Source organism: Gorilla gorilla, chromosome 16 (assembly GCF_029281585.2).
Source record: "Gorilla gorilla gorilla isolate KB3781 chromosome 16, NHGRI_mGorGor1-v2.1_pri, whole genome shotgun sequence".
Taxonomy (NCBI): Eukaryota; Metazoa; Chordata; class Mammalia; order Primates; family Hominidae; genus Gorilla; species Gorilla gorilla.
Genome location: NC_073240.2, coordinates 32178550 through 32203888, shown reverse-complemented (window position 1 = coordinate 32203888; position 25339 = coordinate 32178550). Strand labels below are relative to the sequence as shown.

Here is a 25339-nt window from a genome sequence, read left to right as displayed (position 1 = left end):
TCAGTGCTGAGCTGTATAAAGGTCTACGCCGCCGTAGCATTCAACAGAGAGTAACCCATGAAACTTGTTTCTTTCTTAACAAATACTAATTTCCGCTTCTCTATGAATAGTGAGCTTTTTCTATTGAAAATATCTTATCTGAATTAGTCATATAGAAGCGTCTTTAAAATAGCTAGCCCCCACAGTGAGTGGTTTAGGTTATTGCTAATCTAGCTGAATTGTTTTATGTTTGTTGAGTCTTGCTGAGGTAAGACACAGCAAGGCTGTGGGTGCCAGTCATTGGGTTGCTCTTGATGGCTGTGAAGCAGCTGAGATGAGAATTTCTCCACAGTCACAACATGAGATCCAGCTATTGGGAATGTAGAGCCTGTTCTAATGTCAAGCATGCCATTGGTGAGGCTTCTATGAGTCCTGTGGCTACGACCTGACTGCAAGCCTGCCCAACACAAATAAGCCCCACTAGGCACATCTCGTCCTTTGTCTAAACGCATCTTGTGCCTTCCCTCTTGAAAGTGGTGGATGACGACAGCCCTGGGCAAACAATGACAAGCAATGGCATGAAAGCAGGTGTACACGTGTACGCAGAAGCCAGGTCTCCTAAAACTTCCCGGCACATTGACTTTCTGGATGTTTCCCATTGGCCCCACAGATCTACTGTCTATCCTTCTCCATGCTGCTCTGTATGCAGAGGGTGACCTGAGTGGACCACATCAGTGAGCTCCCCGCAATCTGCCCTTCTGCCATTAAGAGGCACTGGTCAGAACCTGGATGGTGGAGGAAGAGTGTGGTCAGAGTATTTATTTCCCCAGCATCTTCTCTCTCCCGGATGCCACACCTCCTGCCTGTGGCTATCTCCATCAGCCACTCTCATCCCTTGTCTTTTTGCCAGGCCTGAGGGTAGCCCCAGGAACGGTAGTATCCTTCACTAGTGTCCTTAAATCCTGCCCACTCCTTGGAAAGCAGTCCCTTTATGGAGTCCTTTATCTCACAGTTTTGTGCTGCCTTTTCTTTCCCACCAGGGTCCTGATTGGTCCATCCACCAATATCAGAATCATACCAACCTACAGGTATTTCTCTCCTGTCTTCTTCTGGAACTCTAGAAAGTGCTTGGTAATTTTATTGGGTCTTGGCCGAGGGCCGAGAAAAGCTCTACTCCCTAACAGTGCATTGCTGGCTGCAGCCCTAAACTCCTGGGATGACACATCTGGGGACGTCTCCACGGACCAAGCCTTGGACGTGGAGGCTCCACTCCACAGTGGACATGAAGAGCTGGCTGAAGGCTGGGTCAGCACTGGAAGGCGATGCTTCCCCACCCCAGCAGGAGCAGGGCTTCCCACTGGCTGAGGACATGCTCCATGTGCACTGTCAGCCCGTGCAGGCAGGCGGGGCTCCCACTGGGAGGGGCGTGGTGGGCCTGAGGAGATAGCCATAACATCTTCCATATGCGTGCCTGAGAAACCCCCAGATATGTGATTTTGCAATGTTTATAATGTGAATGATTATGAGTGAAACTGGCATTGCTTTGTCTCAGGAAGAACGTAAATCTGTTTTAGACATTTGTTTTGGACTCATTATTTTCTCCTTAAACATTCCAAAGAAGAGAGTTTGTCTTGCTTCTTGAACGCTTTCTTCATTGGGATGTTAGGGTGGTGAGGAAACACTAAGGAGAAGGAAGGAGACTGAGGTCAGGTTTTGTGCTTCCTTAACCTGGAAGCTGGAAGAGGCTGTGCAGGGAGGGAATGGACAGCTATGGAAAGCACATGTCACTTAGTACCCCAAAGCGTTGCCGGGTCAGCAGCCTCCTCATCTTTGCAGATGGAGAAACTGAGGCTGAGAGAGATCACCTGACTTGCCCAAGTCCACAGGAAGTGGCGGGTCTCCCGTTTTCTCTAAAGCCCATGGTCTTTCCTATCTTTCGTTCAACACCCACAGAGGAGTTGTCTGGGGAAAGAGAGAAGCAAGGCAAAGAAGCACAGAGTTCTCCTTAAAGGAGGACTGGGATTTAGGAGCAAGGGGAAAAACTCGAGAGATATCAGCACCACCTAGTTATCGGCCCCTCCATCCAGCCCATGCTGGCTAGAACACTGTTGGCCCGTAGAGCAGGAGGTGCGGTGCAGCATCTAGAATCCTAACTGAAAACTGCCCAGAGTCTGAGAACATGTGCCCTTCTCTTGCTCATAGAGTAGGTTAGGCCAGCTCACCATTCACCAAGCCTAAAGGGGGTGGGCCTGCCAGCAGGGGCAACTCACCTGCCTGCTCCAAAGCCACCATTGTTGCCTGCTCGATCAAGTCCCGCTCGATGAAGCTCCTGAAATCCTCGCTGTACACGCTCAGGTCTGGCAACTGGAATGTGTAGATTGGCATCTCCAGGGGGAACTGCTCGTTGTTGCATTCACTTGCCACGTGGGACCGGGCCAGGGAGACGATGGCTGAGCTGGCGTGGGAAATCCCCCGGGAAAGTCGCTTTTCTGCAGGGGGAGAAGGAAAGATAGCCCCAAGGGCTGAGTGGGTGTAGGTGTGGCTCTATGTACATAAACACACATACTATGCACACACAATACACACACACAGGTACACATTCATGGACACAGACCACACACATGCACATACCACACAACACACGAAAATACATATGTGCACACATATGAACACACCATACATGTTCACACATATATACTACACGGCACATGCGCACATACATATACATGTGCACACACACTTATAAGCAGAGATATACATGTGCATACACATACTGCACACATACGCATACACACACATGCACACACATAAATGCACACACATGAATACAAAAGCATACACAGGATCATATGCATGCACACACTAGACACACATACACTGAACATCCACTTGTATACATACATGTGCACACACTACATAGCATACATATACATGCATGCAGACACACACATAGAAACAGATAGTCGGCACATATACTACACACATACATACATGCCCATGCACGTACACTACAGACTATACACATACTATATACGTGTACACATATAGATGTATTTGCACACACAAATACACAGGACACACAGTGCACATACATGCACATACATGCACAGACTATATGCATACACACCTACACATACATGTGTGCACACACATACACATGCACACCCATATTCTCTCTGCACCAGCCCTTATATCCTACAAGCCTTTTCTATCCTGCAGGCCTTCCTGCTGCTGGATTAATCACCACCACCTGGTATGTGGCACTTATTCACAAGAGTCATGAAACCACTTAGTAAGTGGGGAGCTGCAAGCCCACAGTACAACTGCACATCAGCACTGTCAAAGAGCACCAGGCTTGCTCTTGGGTCTGAAGTTACATCTACCTCAATTCCACTGAGCTGTCCTCTCCCAGGACTAAATGGTACAAGGGAGACCGCTCTTTGTCTCGATGCATTTATGCACTTAATGCAAAGAAACAATCATTCAGGCATCCACAGCAGCTCAGGTTTTAAGACAGGTTGTTTTACTAAAGTTACGCTGATAAACGCCTCCTACGTGGCCCTCCCAGGACACACAATATTAAGTCAGTCCATGTGTTTCTCTTCTGTCTGGATATTCTTTTGCCACAGCACTCTCAAAAATAATGCTCTCCTCTGGCTTTATTCTTCTTGGGCTTTTCAGCCAGGGAATGAGAAACGCAGTGTAGGATTTCTCTAAGGTACAATATGTTACCATGTTAGGAAGTCGATTACCTAGAAAGTAGATGTATCTTCTTGATGCTGCAAAAGCACGCTTGTTTTTATAAGCCCTGTGTTCTAATGACTAACATTGAACATAAAACAAGAATGCTTAAATATATGTTAAGAATAGGTTATCTTTTCTCATAGTCAGTGTTTTCAGTAAGGAGAAGTCTTTTTAGCAGGGCAGTAGATCTTTCATTTTTCTGAGGAAAGCATGGTCTCTGGTGTTTTATTCAAAAGCCTGCTGCCTGTGTTGCCTAAATTAAGTATAAATAAGCATTGTCTAAGCCCTGTGGCAAATTCCTGAGGCTATTCCCTGAGGTCCCAAGGAATCCCACTGTCCTCCAGTTCAGCCTGCCCACTGGTGAGGTCTGTGCTCCTGCAATGCCCCTCTGAGGTCCACACTGACCAGCACACCACGGTCACACGGAAAACCCAGCCCCTGCCTTCACCCGGAACAGCAGCATTTTCCTTCCCCACATGCAAGAGCACTGGACAGAAATGGCATTCATGGAGTTTTGTTACAACAGACTAAAAAGCATAGGCTTTTGATCCTATGGCAAGTTAGTTTTAAATCCGAAGCTAATTTCCAGAAGGTTCGTGTATTTTTCCCATTAAAATGAATACAGAGTCACAGAGACAGACTACATTTCGCAATGGGTGGTTTAGATTCACCTTCAATTTCATTCAGAGACCAACAGGATTAAGTTCTTTGTATTTTGCAGAAAGGTAAAAAGAGAAGTTAAACCACACAGGACATTAGAAAGAAGACGGAGGGAGCACATGGGCCCAGCTTGGGTGGTGGGGGACGGCCCATTGCTTCCCACACTGGTTCAGGTCCTTGAGTGCAGGAGCAGTGGAGGCTTGTGTCTTTCTGCCTCGTGCAAGCCATGCTGAGGCCACTCATCTTGCCACAAACTACCATTTTTGTATCTGGGAAAGAAGGAACTGCCCCATTTTTCAGAATCTGATGGAGAGGGACATCAGGCATTAGAGAATCGAGGTGCTATGTGCACCTGCAATCGGTGGGACAGACAATCTCAAGGCTGCTCTCAACAGTGGGCACCTGTTGTCCAGGGGCACCCATGCTCCTCCTGGGCCCATCAATCAGCACCCACATGAGACACTTCGATGGCCTTGGAAACACGGTGATTCCTAGTACAACATGATGTGGTTCTGCAGTTCTAAACATGAAATATTTGGAGTTTGAGGGAAAAAAGTATTTTTGAACTAAAAATATTAATAGATTGTGTTGAAGATTATATAATGAGAAATATATGCTCCTAATTCTAACATTTCCTGTGACACCCCAGGAATGCACACATATCATCTCTCACACACACACACACAGAGTCACACACACACACACACACACACACACACACACACACACACACACACACACACATTCACACACTGATTCTTTAAACGTGAACTCAGTGATTCTACTTTTGGATGTATAAATAAAATGTTTTACAGGAATTACCATGATCAAAGTTATGTCTCAGAAAAATACAGAAAGATTAGAAAACAAAACAAAACATAGTACAAGAATGTACAGAATTTCCCTGCCACTGACAAAGGGGAGATGTATTAACTATATATTCTTTTTTCATTTATTTTCCTTTTATTTTTAATTTTTACAGAGATGGGGTCTTGCCATGTTGCCCTGTCTGGTCTTGAACACTTGGGCTCAGCGAGGATTACAGGAATGAGTCACTGCATCTGGCCCTGCGTTTTCTTATTTTCTTTGTTTTTGTGGCTCTGGCACCTGGGACCTCCCTGACTGGGGAGAGGCTGCCCCTCCCAGGTGAGCCGATGTTAAGAGATGGCAAGGGCCTTGCCCCGCAGCACACCTCTCCTATGCGGAGCAGCCAATTCAGAATCTACACTCCCGACTACCCTCTCCAGCTGGCTCTTACTCTCCAGGAGGCAACGTTCCTTTGCCCTAAGCACTTCAGGCCAGGTACCAGGCAGCCGGAGACAGGCCCTTTGCCTCTGAGCTGGCTGCCGTTATGCACACTAGCTGGGGTAGGGGGCTGCTCCCCCTGCCCTGCCTTCCCATAGAAACCACCTCAAAGGCTTTGGCCCATGCTTCCCCTCACTCCTATCTCCAGATGACCAGCGCCTCCCCGTGTGGCCCTGCATGCTGTGCTGGGCCTCCTGTTTCCAAGGAACTGTGAGTTAAAAAAAAAAACAACTTCCACCTTCATGACAGTCATTTCTGTGTCTGCGTGTCTTATGACACCTGATTAAAACAGATCCTGGGTATATTTTAAAACAGGTGGACAAAACTTTTCCTAAAGGGTGAGATAGAAATATTTTAGGCTTTGTGGGCCATGCAGTCTCAACTACTCACCTCTGTCTTTGCAGCACTAAAGCCGTCGAAGACAGTACATACATGAGTGAGCGTGGGGGTGTTCCAATAAAACTTTACTTAAAAAACAGCCCAGATTGGGCTCACTGGTCTTTTTCTGGGCCCTGATTTAGAATATGAAATGTTCCATTTTCCGTTTTGGCACACTATGGTTTCAGGAAGAACTCAACTAAAGGAGACATAAATTCAATTCAGAAACTCTGTAATTCAATAGGAATCGATATGATTGCTCACAAGGCTCAATTAATAGGATTATGCTGGGATAGAGTCCTATTTTTTTTTCTTAAATGATATCTAAGAAAAGTCAGATCACAGTATGTAACAGCTACACTTACACTTACTAGGCCCTGATTCTGCCAACCTCTCTGGTAGCAGAGAGAAGGGTCCTTCTAGCCCCTGTACCAGGAGGATAAGATAATGGGTTGGTTTGTTTGCTGCCAGCTCAAAAGAGCAGGACTGCCATGTGGCCATCTGTCTGGATTGCTGCTGCCTGAAAGATACCAGCAGCCTTAACCGTGTGGTGTAGTCAAGGAAGGCCCTGAGCACAAGACCGAGCCAATGACTGGAAGGGGTGGTTCCTCTGGAGTCAGGTCTAATGGCAGAAATGAAACCGAATTTAAGAATAATCAACAACAGGGGCAAGACAGTGCATAGCCTCAGTGTCCTGTCCTTACACACACCTGGAAATCCTCAGGGGCAGGAGGTGGGAATGGGTGAGGCCGACAGAGGGCCTGGGGTAGGGCGTCTTGGTCCTGCCTTTCCTCTCCCCAGCATGGCCTGCTTTCCCTATCATCCCCTAGCCCCAGCCCTGTGCCAGCTGGAGAATGTCAGGTGGTGCTGGAGCACAGCTGGGTGGGGCACCAGTCACCATAAGCACTGCTTCCCTCTTTTCCCTAACACACTGGGGAGCTTGGCGGTTACACCAGAGCAGGGCAGTCCCTACAGGAAACAAGGACTTTCTAGAAGAGAGGAGCTGGGAGCAGCCCTCAGTAGACAATCCAGCTATGCGGAGGGGAACAGGCGGGGAACTTCTAGAGCCCAAATGACAACATCTAAGGCTCTCCAGCTTGAGTACCCTTCCCCGACTCTCATCTGGAGGAGCATCCACCAGAGCCTGTGCTCCAGCACAAGTGAAGATGGATGATAACTGTGTGCCCCAGGAGCTTCAGGGAAACTGTTAAAGAAAGGCAACAAAGTACTGGCCAGGAGGACTAGATTAAAAAATGAGCCTAGTAAATACGTGCAAAGAGATAAAGAGAATATCAGAATGCAAAATAATAATAATAATAATAAAGACAAAGAATTAACTTGGGATTAAAAAATGTTAATGGGACTAATAATGCATTCATGTGCAGAATAAATAGGGATGTGAAAACATCAGGTCAAGTGAATCTCTTAGAAGACATGAGAACAAGGTGCAAGAACACGATGGAGGAAGGGTTGGAAAGTGTTCAAAGAAAATGATTTCAATCTAGAGTTTTTAATCTACTAAATAAAAATTTAAGTATACCATGTAAATCTTTTTAGGCACTCAAGGCCTTAGGAGATTCACCATGCAAAAACTGTTTCTGGAAGTAGTCTTTGAGGAAGGATTTTTTTTTTTTTTTTTTTTTTTTAGCAAAAGAGAAAAGAATACACGTGAATAAATAAAGGAGTTAATTGTTATCTAAACAAGCAAAGGCAACAAAAAGTATCTAAATAAGATTGAGAGAAAGTAGAGGCAGGACAGAACAACATAAAATCATATTAATACATGTATTTTGCAGGGGAAAATATAGTTGTTAAGTTTTTAAAAATAATAGGAAGAAAACCAAAATAATGATTTTAATAGAATAGCAGTAATTGCAATGTGAGTAAAAGTAGAATGTGTAACTTGCAAACCAGTAGAAAAATTTAACTAGATAGAGAAGATAGGACAGAAGAATGGATTGAATTAACCACTCAAAAGACAGAGATTCTTGGATTGGATAATAAAATGAAACCTAATAATAAATTGTCTACAAGAATCACATTTAACATGAAAGGATATGGAAAAGTTGAAATTATATCAGCAGAAAAAATGATATTTCTGGCAAATATGAACCAATAGAAAGCCAGGGTAGCTGTTTAATATCAACAAAAGCAGATTTCAAGATAAAAACCATTATATCAAATGGCTTGACAAAGAGACAGCCTATATATTGGTCAAAAAACACACAAGAGGAAGATAACCTAAAAAATTATGAATATACATATACCTAACAAGATAGCATCAAAACAAATACAGCAGAAAGGATGAAACTCAGAGAAGACACAGATAATATGTATTAAAATTTCTAACTCAATTATGGCTTTTCTAAACAACAGAATAAACAGTTGAGAATAATCCAAGATATAGATTCCAATATAGCTTGAATAATAGGCTGAGCTAATAGAAACAAAGACAGCATTCATTCGCAACAGTTCAGGAAAGTCTACCTAATTCAATAAAATAAAAAACTGAATTAATTGTATAAATATGAAGAAGAACATACGACTATTTCAGATGATACGATTGTATACTTAGATCTCCAAGTGATTCTCTTAGAACAAACTATTAGAACTAATAAGAGAATTTATGTAGTTCACTGGATAAAAGATGAATAAGTAAAAAATGAGTTTCTTTTTTCCATGCTTAAAATCTGAACAGAATCTGAATATGTGGAGAGGCATACATAATGTTCTTGGATAGAAGAACAATATTATAAATGCAAATTATTTTAAAAATTAAATAAAAATCCATTCCAATTACACTCAGAATTATAATTTTAAGGTTTGGATGGCAAAATAAATATTCAAAAACAGCACACACAAAAAAAGGAAAAGCATAGCAATAGAAGGTGAGGGTGATACCCTGTGAAACCACTGAGTCAAGTGTAACAGGGTGGCAGCCACAGGGGTGGGCAGAACAAGGTATGGAAATAGGTCCAGGTATGTTGAGAATTTAATATAAGGCAAAGCTGGCATTTAGTTCAGTGGGAAAATGTACTTGAATAACTCTCTCTCAATACAGAAGAAAGCAAAACCAGATTCTTTGCTATTTACAAAAATTTCAAATTGATGAAAAGACTCAAAGAACAAAATTTAAATTAAATATAAGAATATATTTCAGGCCGGGCATGGTGGCTCACGCCTGTAATCCCAGCACTTTGGGAGGCCGAGGTAGGTAGATCACAAGGTCAGGAGATTGAGACCATCCTGGCTAACACGGTGAAACCTTGTCTCTACTAAAAATACAAAAAATTAGCTAGGCGTGGTGGCGGGCACCTGTGTCCCAGTTACTCGGGAGGCTGAAGCAGGAGAATGGTGTGAACCCATGAGGCGGAGCTTGCAGTGAGCTGAGACTGCGCCACTGCACTCCAGCCTGGGTGACAGAGTGAGACTCCATCTCAAAAGAAAAAAAAAAAGAATATATTTCAGTAATTCTGTAGTCCAAGAAACCTTCCAAAGTGAGAGAGAAAGCTCATCAGCCATGAGAGCAAGATAATGTAAACATTGTGTATGGGAAAATATTCTGAAAAGAAAGTCATAAGGCAAGTGATATGTGGGAAAAACACATATACATATAGAAGAAATATATGTTTTAGTCTTTATTACAAAGAGAGCAACAAATTGATAAGAAAAGGCAAACCAATCAATAGAAAAATGGACAAAGTATGCGAACAGCCACGTTACAAAGGGGAAATCCAATGGCCTAAGAAGCAAATGACAAGATGAGACAAGACACCATTTTCCACTCTTCAGAGTAGAAAAACAACATAAACACATTTGATGTAGTTTGAATATTTGTCTCCAAATCTCAAGTTGAAATGTGATCCCCAATCTTGGAGGGGGGGCCTGGTGGGAGGTGTGTGGATTAGAAGCACATCCCTCATGAATGTCTTGGACTATCCCCTTGGTGATAAGCGAGCTCTTGCTCAGTTCACACGCAATCTGGTCATTTAAAAGTGTGTGGCACCTCCCACCCACCACTCTCTCTCTCTTGCTCCAGCTCTGGCCATGTAAAGTGCCTGTTCCCTCTCTGGGATTTTAAGCTTCCTGAGGCCTGCCATGATTTTAAGCTTCCTGAGGCCTCCCCAGAAGCTGAGCAGATGCCGGCACCATGCTTCCTATAAAGCCTGCAGAACCATGAGCCAAGTAAACCTCTTTTCTTTATAAATTACCCAGCCTCAGATATTTTTTCATAGCAATGCAAGAAAGGGCTAACACAGAAAATCAGTACCAAGGGGTACCTGAAAATGTGAAAGCAACTTTGGAACTGGGTAATGGGCAGAAGTTGGAAGTCTGGAGGATTCAGAAGAAGACAGCAAGTGAGGGAAAGTTTGGAACTTCTTAGGGACTGGTTAAATGGTTATGACCAAAATACGGATAATGAAATGGACAACAGAGTCAAGGCTGAGGAGGTCTTAGATGGATATGAAGAAATTATTGGGGACTGGAGCAAATGGTCACGTGTTTTGCCTTAGCAAAGAGCTCAGCTGCATTTTGTTCATACCCTAGGGATCTGTGGAAGTTTGAACGTGATGATTTAGGGTATGTGGTAGAAGAAATTTATAAGCAGCAAAGTATTCAAGAGGTGGCATGGCTGCTTCTAACAGTCTGCATTCAGATGCTGCAGCAAAGATATGAGTTGGAACTTATATTTAAGATAAGCAGAATGTAAAAGGGAAGCAGAATGTAAAAGTTTGAAAAATTTGCAGCCTAGCCACGTGGCAAAGAAAGAAAAAGCATTTTCAGAAGAATTCAAGCAGGCTGAGGAGCAACTACTTGCTAGAGATATTTGCATGACGAAAAGGAAGCTAAATGAGTGCTATTACCTAAGACAATGGAGAAAAAGCCTTGAAGGCATTTCAGAGACCTTCACAGCAGCCCCTCCCATCAACGGCCTACAGGCCTAGTTGGAAAGAATGGTTTCATGGGCCAGGCCCAGGGCCCCGCTACCTTGTGTAGCCTTGGGACACTGCTCCCCACATCCTGGCTGCTCCAGCTCCAGCCTTGGCTCAAAAGGTCCCAGATACAGTTCAGGCTGCTGCTTCAGAGGGTGCAAGCCATAAGCCTTGGTGACTTTCACATGGTGTTAAACCTGTAGACATGTAGAATGCAAGAGTGAATGACGTTTGGCAACCTCTGCCTAGATTTCAGAGGATGTATGGAAAAGCCTGAGTGTCCAGGCAGAAGCCTGCAGCAGGGGCATAGCCCTCACACACAACGTCTACTAGGGCAGTGCCAAGGGGAAATGTGAGGTTGGAGGCCCCACACAGAGTCCTCATGGGAGCACTGCCTAGTAAAGCCGTGAGAAGGGGGCCACCACCTTCCAGACTCCAGAATGGTAGATCTACCAGTGGCTTGCACCCTGCACCTGGAAAAGCTGCAAGCAGAGAGCAGCCATGGGGGCTGAACTCTGGAAAGCCACAGGGGCAGAGCTGCCCAAGGTCTTGGGAGTCCACCTCTTCCACTGGTGTGCCCTGGATGTGAGACATGGAGTCAAAGGAGATTATTTTGGAACTTTAAGGTTTAATGATTGTCCTGCTGGGTTTTGAACTTGTGTGGGGCCTGGAGCCCCTTTCTTTTGGCCAACGTCTCCCTTTTGGAATGGGAATGTTTACCCGATTGTATCTTGGGAGTGAATAACTTGTTTTTGATTTTACAGGCTCACAGGTGGAAGGGACTTGCCTTGACTCAGACAAGAGTTTGGACTTATGAGTTAATGCTGGAACAAGTCAAGACTTTGAGGGACTGCTGGGAAGGCATGACTGTATTTTGCAATGAGAAGGACATGAGATTTGGGAGGGCCCAGGAGTGGACTGATATAGTTTGGATATTTGTCACCACCCAAATCTCATATTGAAATGCAATCCGCCATCTTGGAGGTGAGGCCTAGTGGGAGGTGTTTGGATCACGGGGGCAGATCCCTCATGAATGGCTTGGGCCAACCCCTTGGTGATAAGTGAGCTCTCATTCTGAGTTCACATGAGATCTGATCATTTAAAAGTATGCAGCACCTCTGCCTTCCAACTCGCTCTCTCCTGCTCCTATCCTGGCCATGTGAAGTGCCTGTTACCCCTTTGCCTTCTGCATGATTGTAAGCTTCCTGAGGCCTCCCCAGAAGCTGAGCAGATGCCAGCACCATACTTCCTGTAAAGCCTGCAGAACCATGAGCCAAGAAATCCTCTTTTTAAAATAAATTACCCAACCTCAGGTATTTCTTTACAGCAGTGAAAGAATGGCCCAGCACACCATACATTGTAATTTCCAGTGCTGGCAAGATTGAAGGGAAACACCCGGTTTCACACATGGTGAGTAGCAATATATTAGGAAAGAAGCCCTAAAATTATTAAGCTAGAAACACACATGTGTTGGCACAGCAAATCCATTCTGGGAATGCAAACCTACAGAAACAAAAGCACCAGTATGTAAGATTAGAGGTATAAAGATGTTTCTTTCAGCATTGCTTTCAGTGGCAATTAACAAATAATAACAACGACAAAAACCCAAGCAAAAACAGAATCACCATGAATACAGCAGTGATCTAAAAATTAACACATTATAGAATAAAATGTAGCTATTGAGAGATTATGTTCATCATCTCCTGCTCAGTGAAACAAGCACTTTGCAGTGTGCTGTGCATTTGACTCTGATGTGTTTGATTTTGAACAATATAGCAAGAGGAGCAGGAGGAGACCACCAGAATGTTATCAGCCGTCATTACACTGGTGAGATCTGGGAGGTGTGGAGGCGAATGCTCTTAAGTTTTCCTCATATATCTCTGTATTGTTTCCTTTGTTATAATAAGCATATCTTACTTTCATAATGAAGAAAAAGGATAGAGAAGATGGAGCGCGTGGGACAAGAAATGTGATGCTGAACAGACTTGGAGACTGTGTTACTTTGGAAATAAGTGAAAGAACTAGAGATGTTTGGTCTGAAAAAACCAAGACTCCAGGAGGAATGCTGGCTTTTACTCACTTATTGGGCTTTTGGGGTCCTAGGAAATCAGACTCATTTTTCTGCTTTTCTGAGGTAGAGGTTGGAACCATGGATAGAAGCAAAAAAGGACATTTCGGCATAGTGTGAGAAAGAAGGCACTGAGAGGCCAATTTGTCTGCATCCGGGAGGTGATGACCCCACCATTCTTTGTACCACGCAACCCGCCTGCAAGCTGCGGTGCACTGGCCTGGGCGGCTGTGCCCAGGCTCAGTCCCTCAGCGGTACCTTGGGCAATGTCGTCCTGCCTCTGCAGGCAGGGTCGCTCCACCTTGTACCCGGGCTGTGGCTCTCGCTCTGGCTGCTTGGGACCCCGCCCTTCGTTGAACACATGTGGCAGATTGGCTGTGTGCACCTGGCGGAGCTGCTCATAGTCGCTCAGAGCGGCTGTCAGGTCCCAGTTTTTGCCTGTGGACAAGAAATGACAAGAGGTGACAATACGAATGCATGAATAATGGTCTCATCATAGAGAAGAACCGTGACAAGAAGGGTTTCCCATTAGGACATAAACTAATGAATTTTTACCAGAAGTTCTCATTTTTCAAAGGGGAAAAATGGCCCTCTGCATGACTCTAAAAGTAGAATTTCACACCCATAAGTGACGTCCATCTAAAATATGTGACTATATATAGTCTCAGAGCCTTTAGGTTCATACACACACACACACACACACACACACATCTAAACACTGCATCCCTGATTATCACATCCCCCTTTGAAAATCAAGTTGTAGAGCTTACTCTCTGAGGGGAACAAAGCATCAATTAAAGAAAAATGAATTGAAATAATTCTCAAAGTTTCTTTGGGCTTTTGCTCAGAGTTTTACTTTTTAAGCTTAATATGAGAGAAGCAGAAGCTTGGGAGGGATTCTCTTGTTAGTGAGCTTTGGTGGGAGATAGGCTTCTGAGCTCAGGCCCTGCACCGGGTGTGATGCCAGGCTGGGCAGGTGTGCCCAGCATGGGTACGCACTCAGCAGGGCTCCCACCCCGACACGGGGTGCTGGACTGGCACTTCACAGCACTAGGCACAGCTACACTGGGGAGTTGGAGGCAGCGTGGGCACTCTGATTCCTGACTCTGAGAGTCAGTGGGCTTGTAACGGCAGGAAGGAGTATCACACACTACACCTGATTCAGTTAGGCATCATCCTATAGCACGATTGGGCAACTATAGTTAACAATAACTTAATGTATATTTCAAAATAACTAGAAACGTAGATTTGGAATGTTCCCAACACAAAAGAAATGATGCATGTTTGAGGTGATGGATATCCCAATTAGCCAGATTTGATCATTATACATTGTAGGCTGGTATCAAAATATCACATCTGCCCCATCAATATGTACAACTATTATGTATCCATAACAATTAAAAATTAAAAAATTTCAAAAAGAAATCAAAGAATTAAAAACTTAGCCTTAATTTTAAGGAGCAAATAAAAATAAGCTCTCTTCTCATCTTTTCCATTTTAAGTTACTGGGAACCCCAACAGATGTCACATCAAGTAAGGATGAGAAGGAAAGGCGCAGAGGCCCATGGTGAAACCTGAGGCTGGAAGACTGGGGCAGCCACAGGCTACATGTCCCTGATGAAGGAATGCAACCCAGAAGAACAGTCAAGAACACAGGTTCTAGGGCCTGGTTTTGAGCCCTGGTTCACCTTCTAACTAATTCTCTGATGGTGAATATATCATTTCATCACCCAAGGCCTTGCATTCCTTCCTGTACAATTAGGATAACACAATCCATCTAATGAGAATTCTTATGAGGGTTAAATGAGAAAAGGAGATAGTGTTTGTAAAGTTCTTCCTTTATGGAAAACACTAATACACGGTAGTTACCATTATTCTCATTAATTATAGGTTTCTGTTTTATGTTTAACTTCCAGCACTCAGAGTTAAAAGCCAGCTAGTAAGTGATGGAGCTGAGATTCAAATACACGGACTTACCTATACTCCGTGAGTTTCTCATTCAACTGTTACTAATGCCATCTCCCAAACACACTGAGGCCACAAAGTCCATGGGAGGGCAGTGGAAGCCTAATTCTAACATGGATATTTTCACACTTCCTCTTCTCCTGCACCCTGGGATACTCTATGGTCCCTTCACTGTTTCCTTTGCCTCTTCCTGCCCTTAAAACACATGGATTCCCCTAATTTTTCTTCTTGCTCTTCTTTTCTCTTAATTTATACCCTCCTTTGAAGATTAATTCCATCTCTACGAGAATAAGCTTAATTCTAGTTACAACTTACATCCTAAGTTTTAAAGCCAAATATTTGACTATGGGAGATATTAGCTGACTATCCAATTTCTAGTCTCCTTATCTAATTCTATATGCTCAGAATTCTAATTTATTTTGGATAGCAATACACACAGCTGAAAATATTCATTTTCTCCTGCAGATCTTCAAACTATATTCCTGTTGTCCTATCTTTCTGTATTTGCTTACTCTGTTTCTTCTTCCAGGAATAGTTCCTCCAAGCAGCAAGACAGTATAGCTGTATGGAAGAAGACCTTAACCAAAAGAATTCAAAGACTGAGGAAGCTTCCTGTGAAGTTTTTCTTCCAGGATGCCTCAATTTCTGATTATCACCAAAAAGCAAGTTATTGGATTACTAGTAGACACAGATTTCACGGTAAGAACTACAACCTCTAGTACAGTTTACTGCTGAAAATGTTTATGCCTTAAACTTCTAAATCATTTGATTTTTTTCATTGTCTTAAGAGGCAGTGGATTTCAAGTTAAACTTAACATATGTATTTTGGCACTCAGAGAGGGATGAGCTGCTTTAATTTAGTACAAAAGTATCACAGCTCTGAAGAAAAACTATAAATCAGATATACATGAACCCACAGGAGGAGGTGAAACAGAAACTGACTAAACTCAGGGGAAAAAGGAGTCAAACTGTTTTAGGAATGAAGTTAAATTATAAGGGAGAAAAGAGAAAACAGACTACAGATAGCATAGTAAGAATGATAAAAATGAAAAGTAAAGTAGATAAAACAGAAATAAAGAAACACAGGGTTAAAGAAAAATGTTAGATACAGAGTATAGGTAAAAAAATCCAACATACTCATAATTTGAGCCCCAAATAAAAAATCTAAAATAATGGAAAGGAAAAAAAAGAATTTAAAGACTTTAATTAAAAAAGCAAACTTTTTGAAATACTTGATTTTACATATTTAAAGGGCACACTGTATATAAGGAAACTGTTCTAGTATAGTCAATACCAACATATTTTAAAATTATCCTCTTTTAAAGATAAAGAGAATTTTTTAAATATGTAAGCAAAAAAGGAAGAAAATCAGGTTAGCAACATACTTCTTGGCAGCAAGTCAATGCCAAAAGACAATAGGGCCACATCTACAAGATACTGAAGGAAAGAAAGCAATATGAGCTAAGAAGGTTTTATGCCCATCCAGTCTACTCTTTTCTGTATAAAGGCTGTAGACAAACCATTTTAAACATGAATAGTTCAGAAAACATTTCTCAAATGGACACTTTTTGAGAAAACTAATAGAGGATGAACTCCAGCCAATCAAGAGATGAATAAGAGTTTGGCAAAGGAGCAGTCAGGCAGCAGTAAGTTTATTTAACTGCACATCTAAGGAAAAGCAAAGGTAGAGATACAAGTGATGAAGAAGAATATCAATATTCTGTCAAAATGAAAATGACACAATCAACAAAAATGGTAGAATTTAGAAAGCAGAATAAATTTGCAATGTCTCAGCTGTTATACATGAGACTGCAAAGATAATGTTTACAGTTGACAGGTCAGGCCAGGTGCAGTGTTTCACACCTGTAATCCCAGTACTTTGGGAGGCCAAATAGGCAGATCACTCGAGGTCAGGAGTTTGAGACTAGCCTGGCCAACATGGCGAAACCCTGTCTCTACCAAAAATACAAAAATTACCTGGGCATGGTGGGACATGCCTGTAGTCCCAGCTGCTCAGAAGGCTGAGGTACAAGCATTGCTTGAACCTGGGAGGTGGAGGTTGCAGTGAGCTGAGATTGCACCACTGCATGCCAGCCTGGGCGACAGAGCAAGACTCCGTCTCAAAAATAACAACAACAAAAAAAACAAAACTATAGTTGACAGGTCAAATATGTATATGTAAGCATATTTAATAGTAGAAGTGCAAACAATAAGAACAGACAAAAGATATACTATTGGTTAAATTAGATGGTAGAAGAGAGAGGGGAGAATGAAGGAAGAAGATAGAAGCTTGTTTTATTGAGGCATATAGGGAATAAACTGATCCATCTAAAGAAAAAGGGATATAGGATATTACATAAAGGCAAACTTATATAACCACTAGTTATAAACATAATTGTATTGTTATACTAGTGGTTAAAAAGTAACCATTAACATAGTTTTTTAAAATATCAGAAAAAATATTCTAAAATGAAAAGCTAAGATAACATAGTGAAAGACATTTAAAATATTTACACAGAAAAATAGAAACTATGACAGAACTAAAACCAACCATATCTGTGAGAGCAATAAATTTAAGTAGACTTAATGCAACTATTTAAAGAAAAGGATTTTTACATTATCTCTAAAAAGAAAGATGAATCATTTGCTGTATATAAGAGACACACCTAGAGCAAAGTGATTTAGAAAGGTCACAACTAAAACAGATAGATAATAGTTTATCAGGTACACAAGACAAAGACAAAACAACAATAACAACAAAACTGAGATTATGATCTTGTATCAAACAAGGTAGAATTCAGGCCAAAAAGCATTAAGTAAGATGAGGAAAACCACTTTATAAGGCAAAACTGTTCAATTGGCAATGAAGTGTATTAATCATGTTTTTTAATCTTTGTATTTTATGACGCTTTGACATCTTGGGGCCTTTGTGACCTGGGAGAAGCTGCATCTCCTTGGGCTAGCAAATTCCTAGAGATGACAAACTACTTTTCTGCAAGCCTGCCTTTCACATATAAACCCATTAATCCAAAGCCCAGACCCCTCAACCACAGCCTTTCCTACACTGCAGGCCAATATTCCCCTCCTCTAATCAGCCCAGGGCCAGGTACCAGATAACTCAGGACAGCCCCTCCACTTTGGGCCTGCTGGAATTATTCAGACTACCCAACCCTCAACCAGCTTAGCCTGCTTGCCGTGCCCTGCCCAATCCTTCCCATGGAAACTGCAATAAAGGCTCTTGCTCTGGTTTTCCTCCTACTCCCTCTGCCTCCTGACTGTGAAACAGAAACTGATTAAACTCAGGGGGAAAAAGGAGTCAAACTGTTTTAGAAATGAAGTTAAATTATAACGGAGAAAAGAGAAAACAGACTACAGATAGCATAGTAGGAATGATAAAAATGAAAAATAAGTCAAGTAGCCAACCTAAAACAGAAATACAGAAACAGGGCTTCCCCATGTAGCCCTGTGTGGTATGTTGTGCACCCTGCTTCCAGGGAATTGTGAGTAACAAACTTCTTCCTTTATAACAATAATTTCCATATCTGCATACCTGATGAAAACAAATCCAAAGTACATATGAAAACAGAAGATATAAGAGGTATGAATATCTGCATAGGAAATTAAAAGGCAGAAACTTTATAAAGTGGAAACTACCATGAAACACACCACACTGACACCACAATTACCTAGAGCGTACCATAAACAGCAGGAGTGACTATAACATGGTAACAAACAGCCTCCAAATCCTAGAGGTCGTAACAACACAGGTTTACTTTTTGCTTGTTCCACACATCCACCATGGGTTGAATGAACTCTGTGACATAGCTTGTCATTCCAGGATTCAGGCTTATAGAGCAGCCACTATATGCCTATGACTGTGGAAGAAGGATAAAAAGCCAGGAGCATCTCCCATCAAAAATCAAATACTCTGGTCCAGAGGTGATATCTCACCTCTGTTACAATCCATGGCAAGAACTAGCCACAGGCTCCCTCCAAACACGGGGCCCAGGAACTACATCCTCCCATGTGCCCACAAGCGGGAGGCAGAGAGCTGGACATAGTCCGTGAAGGGCATTAGTGCTGAATACACTGGATGTAAAATGAACACACATAAATAAATAGCCTTAATCTGTGAAGAAAAACATGTTAGAAGACATAATGGAAGAATATTCCATACATAATTGCAACTAAAATGATAAAGTACTGAGGGATATATTTAAAAGAAATGTACACAATGTGAAAGAAAAATAAATCTCAAGACCCCAAAATCACTAAGCCAAAGGGTGTCAGGCAAACCTGCCTCCCATTTTATTCCTAAATAAGATAGCTAAAAAGATAAAAAACACTACATACCTCCCTCACAATTTGCTCACAAGGAAATTCCTTATGGGCCTCAAGATCTTTCTTTAGGGACTCAGAGCCCTAAAACAGTTCTGTGGCATTTTACCCTGGCAATGTAAATTGATAGCTTATCTCCACAGGTGTGGGACAAAGGACAGACAGAACTCTAAGTCATCTCTCTGCTCACCTGAGACAAATGCATGTCTGGTTGCTTCCTCTGCCCTATTGTTTATGTAAAAATTCAGATTTACTGAGTCAGACTAAGGCATAAGTGATTATTCCTCTACCTGCCTCTCACATGTAAATTGTGTATTCAGTGAAAGGCTGATCAAAGACATAAAAGAACGCAAACTTTTGTCTCTTATCTACCTATGACCTGGAAGGCCCCACTTCAAGTTGTCCCACCTTCCCAGACCAAACAAATGTACGTCTTACACATATTGATTGATGTCTCATGTCTCCCTAAAGTGTATAAAACCCTACTGTGCCCTGACCACCTTGGGTACATGCACTCAGGATCTCCTGAGGGCTATGTCATGGACCATTGGTCACTCATATTTGGCTCAGAATAAATATCTTCAAATGTCTTACAGAGCTTGAATCTTTTTGTCAACAACAACATAAATGTGGAAAACTTAGAATATTCCTGAAGGGCATAAAAGTTAAACTGTGTATACCGTAAACTGAAAATAAAATCCTAATCCCCACCAACTAACCAAATGAACCCTCTCTGGGCCAAGAGGACCTCAGAGATGCCTGAAAAACTGAATTCCTGGACATGGCTGGAAGGGAGGTCAGACAAACCTTGTAATACCGCCTTTCTTTTGGAGTTTAGACACAACAGACCAGCATTAACATTAAAATAGAGATCATAAAATAGAGATCACCAAACAGACTGTGTAGCAATGAGATACCAAATTCCAACCTGACTCTGGTAAGCATCACATGACAGATAGCAGACTCTAAAGGAAATCAAATATATTTTACTCCAAAATATATTTCTTTGAAATATTTTAAAATGGCTCTGCAAAGCTATCTTTGTGGGGGAAATGTGCATCTGTAGAGACTCTCCATTAACGCAGCTAGCACTTTCCTGGATTCAGGAAAGATTAACTAAGAGTCTGACACGTTGTAAGGTCTGAAACATTTTCGATGTATTCTCTCTGAAGGCTGCTAGCTGGAGACTTCCTCTACATAACAAGAACCTCGGCTTCCACAATCCCCTTATCTTAACTCAAGCATTTCTTTCTACTGACTTCAAATCTTTAGGCAAAGCTGAACTCTTTCAACCAATTGCCAATTAGAAAATCTCTCTGAATCCACCTATGACCTGTGACCATCCCCACTCCCTGCCTTTCTAAGCATCTTTGAGATGTCCCACCTTTTTAAGCTGAACCAATGTATACCTTACATGTATTGATCCATGTCTTTGCTTGTAACTTCTGTCTCCCTAAAATGTATAAAACAAAACTGTAACCTGATCACCTTAGGCGCTTGTTCTCAGGATCTCTTAAGACTGTTTCCTGGGTCATGGTCATTCATACTGGCTCAGAAGGGCGACAGACCAAGACTCCGTCTCAAAAAATATATATATATTTTACAGAATTTGGTTTTTCCATCAACAATACTATGTTCCTAGTTTAGGAGACTTAATGTTGTAATTTATTCCTCTAACTTATACATTTGATTTGATTCCAGTAAAAAAAAAAAAAAAGAAAAAAAACACAGAAGCAGGTTTTGTTTTCCTTCCTTGGAATCAGACAAGCTGATTTTAAATTCACATCAAAAAATAAGCAAGAATAACCAGAGAAACTCTGAAAAGTAAGTACAAAGAGAAGGAAGGAGCACTCTGAGACACTGGCATGAACTCTACTGCCTCTATGACTAGTCTCTGATGAGACTCAACAATGGAACATAATAGTGTAAACCAAAAATAAAATTTGAAGGCCCCCCGACAACCATCTAAATAGGCTCCCTCCTTGGCCAGGGTACCCTGAAATTTAACCTGAAAGACTGGTTCAGGCCAAGGTGGGAAGTAGGAGTCAGACAGGCCTCATTATGCCCTCCTCTTTTTTGGAATGCAGGAAAAGCCGACCAGCATTTAACATCCAGCATTTAACATTTAAATATCCACATTTAATATCCAGCATTTAAAAGCTGACCAGCATTTAACATCCACATTTAACATCCAGCATTTAACATCTAATTGGACTTAAGTCTGATAAGAAACATTTAAAATCTATTCTCTCTGAAGCCTGCTACCTGAAGGCTTCATCTGCATAATAAAACTTTGGTCTCAACAACCTCTTTATCACAACCCAGACATTCCTTTCTATTAATAACTCTTTCAACCAACTGCCAATTAGAAAAATTTTAAATCTACCTATAATCTGGAAGCCCCCACTTTGCACTGTTTCACATTTCCAGACCAAACCAATGTCCTTTTTTTTTTTTTGAGACAGAGTCTCACTTTGTCACCCAGGCTGGAGTGCAGTGGTGCAATTTCAGCTCACTGCAATCTCTGCCTCCCAGGTTCAAGCAATTCTCCTGCCTCAGCCTCCCAAGTAGCTGGGACTACAGGCGCCTGCCACTATGCCCAGCTACTTTTTGTATTTTTAGTAGAGGCGGCGTTTCCCCATGTTGGTCAGGCTGGTCTCAAACTCCTGACCTCAGGTGATCTGCTGCCTTGGCCTCCCAAAGCACTGGGATTACAGCCATGGGCCACTGTGCCTGGCCCCAGTGTACATCTTAAATGTATTTGACTGATGTCTCATGTCTCCCTAAAATGTATAAAACCAAGCTGTGCCCCAACCACCTTGGGCACATGTTATTAGGATCTCTGAGACCTGTGTCATGGGCCATGGTCACTCATATTTGGCTCCAAATGTCTCTCCAAATATTTCACAGAGTTTGACTCTTTTCGTTAACAATGAAAAAGCCCCAAAGAGAATCAAATATGCACAAAATGTTAAAAGACAGTTGTCGATTTGGGAAAATGTTTGCAACTCATATCACATACAAGAGGTTTATATCTGAAGAAGGTCAGGTCCTGGAAAAATCTGAGGAAAAAACATGAGGCAGGAAGTTTGTCAGGGGATTGGGCAGAAAAAGCAGCAGGCCCACAGTGCAGGTGCGGTATATTGTAACAAATACTGTAATAAAAAATATTTTTTTCTTTAAGTCAGGAACTTTCACCTTTTCACTTAAAGGAAGCACACTATGGCTTCTCTTTGTCTTATCCAAATTGCCAGTATCACTGTTCTTGTACTTTGGGGCCACTATTAGTAAAAGAAGGGTTACTTGAACACATGCACTGTGATGCCAGGATAGCTGATCCGATAACTGAGATGGCCACTTAGTGATGAACGGGTGGGTGACATGTTCAGCCTGGACCCACTGGACAAAGGGATGATTCACATCAGAGTGAGATTTCATCATGCTACTCAGAATGGTGCACGATTTAAAACTTATGATTTCTGGAATTTTCCATTTAGTATTTTCAGATCGTGATTGACCACAGGTAAAACTGAAACCTTTAAAAGTGAAACCATGGATAAGGTGGGCTATTGTATGTATGTGCATGTGTGTATGTATATATGTATATATGCACATGCATACACATGCACACACATACAATAGCTCCCCTAATCCACAGTTTCAATACATATATACTCTCTCTAGATAGTATATATGTGCACTCATACACACTATATATATTATGTGTGCGAGTGCACGTGTGCGTATCTGTACCACACAATCCACTGTTTTGTGTTTTCCATTACTTGGAGCCCAACACATTCCTAAATAATGTAGGGAAAAATACAGAGAACAAACTATGGCAGTGAAAACTATGTGCTATGTAGAAGTACAGATTCCACCAGGATATCTAGGAAAGAACCACCATAATTTGGGATCCAAGGGGCTCCCTGGGAGAAGTGTCATTTTAGTCTGAGATCAAAAAGAAGAGTAAAAGTTGTCTTGGCAAAGAATCCAGCAGGGTGAGCAGGGAGAGGGGTGTTACTGGACAGAAAGTTGCATCTGGATAAACCTGAAAGTAGAATGGGCAAGTACATTCAAGGTACTGAGGTCATTAAGTGTGGATGAAGTGGAGGGCAGCAGGAGGAGAGGTCTGGTTAGGATGATGGTAGCAGGGCGGCAGGGAGGATGAGATGCCAGGAGAGAGATGCCCTGCAGGAATTGTACAGTGGAGTTTAGATTTGACCTCAAAGGCAAAGATGAGTCACTGAGGCACTTTCAATAGGGGTGAAACTTGATGAGATTTTTAATTTAGAAAATAAAGTATTTGCATTTAAGAAAAATTACTCTGGTTGCATAGCAGAGACTGCATTTGCATTTGTGCAATACTGGTGCAAAATGAATGTTAGGTGGACACTGTATTAGTCTGTTCTCATGCTGCTAGTAAAGACATACCAAAGGCTGTCTAATTTATAAAGGAAAGAGGTTTAATTGACTCACAGTTACACATGGCTGGGGAGGTCTGACAATCATGGTGGAAGGTGAATGAGGAGTAAAGTCATGTCTTACATGGTGGCAGGCAAGAGCTTGTGCAGGAGAACTCACATTTATATAACCATCAGATCTTGTGAGACTTATTTACTACCATGAGAACAGTATGGGGGAAACTGTCCCCGTGATTCAACTATCTCTACCTGACCCTGCCCTTGACACATGGGGATTATTACAATTCAAGGTGAGATTTGGGTGAGGACACAGCCAAACCATATCATTCTGCCCCTGGCCCCTCCCAAATTTCATGTCCTCACATTTCAAAAATTATCATCCCTTCCCAACAGTCCCCCGGAGTCTTAACTCATTTTAGCATTAACTCAAAACTCCATAGTCCAAAGTCTCGAGGCAAGGCAAGTCCCTTCCACCTATGAGCCTGTAAAATCAATAGCAAGTTGGTTACTTCTGAGATACAATGGGGGTACATGCAATGGGTAAACACTTGGCCAAAAGGAAGGGGCTACATGCCCCATGCAAGTTCAAAATCCAGCAGGGCAGTCAAATCTTAAAGCTCCAAAATGGTCTCCTTTGACTCCATGCCACTTCCAGGTTATGCTGATGCAAGAGGTGGGTTCCCATGGTCTTGGGCAGCTCCACCCTGTGGCTTTGCAGGGTACAGCCTTCATCCTAGTTGCTTTCACAGGCTGGCATTGAGTGTCTACAGCTTTTCCAGGTGCACAGTCCAAGCTGTTGGTGGATCTATCATTTTGGGGTCTGGAGGATGGTGGCCCTCTTCTCACAGCTCCACTGGGTAGTGCCCCAGTAGGGACTCTGTGTGGGGGCTCCCATCCCACATTTCCCTTCCACACTGCACTAGCAGAGGTTTTCCATGACGGTTCTGCTCCTGCAGTAAACTTTTGCATGGACACCCATGCATTTCCATACATCCTCTGAAATCTAGGTGGAGGTTCCCAAACCTCACTTCTTGACTTCTGTGCACCTGCAGGCTTAACACCATGTGGAAGCTGCCAAGGCTTGGGACTTGCACCCTCTGAAGCAGTGGCCTGAGCTCTACATTGGCCCTTTTTAGCCATGGCTGGGATTTGAGACTGCACAAAGCAGCAAGGCCCTGGGCCTGGCCCATGAAACCATTTTTTCCTCTTAGGCCTCCAGGTCTCCTGTGATGGGAGAGGCTGCTGTGAAGACCTCTGACATGCCTGGAGACATTTTCCCCATTGTCTTGGCAATTACAATGTGATGCCTCATTACTTATGGACATTTCTGCAGCTGGCTTGAATTTCCCCCCAGATAATGGGTTTTTCTTTTCTACTGCATTATCAGACTGCAAATTTTCCAAACTGTTATGCTCTGCTTCCCTTTTCAACATAAGCTCCTATTCCAAACCATATCTTTGTGAATACACAAAACAAAATGCTTTTAAGAGCACCCAAGTTACCTCTTGAATGCTTTGCTACTCAGAAATTTCATCTGCCAGATG

General features: G+C 42.4%; 1 protein-coding gene across 2 annotated transcripts in view; it reads right to left on the bottom strand.

Moving 5' to 3' along the window:
- Positions 1 to 25339, bottom strand: part of OTUD7A (OTU deubiquitinase 7A) — a 386443-nt gene that overhangs the window by 80926 nt on the left and 280178 nt on the right. For both annotated transcript variants that reach the window (XM_031002375.3, XM_031002376.3), the window contains 2 exons: positions 13327 to 13506; positions 2250 to 2468 (listed from right to left, as the gene is read on the bottom strand). In XM_031002375.3, coding sequence (XP_030858235.2) covers positions 2250 to 2468; positions 13327 to 13506 — 399 coding nt within the window. The remainder of the gene's footprint in view (positions 1 to 2249; positions 2469 to 13326; positions 13507 to 25339) is intronic.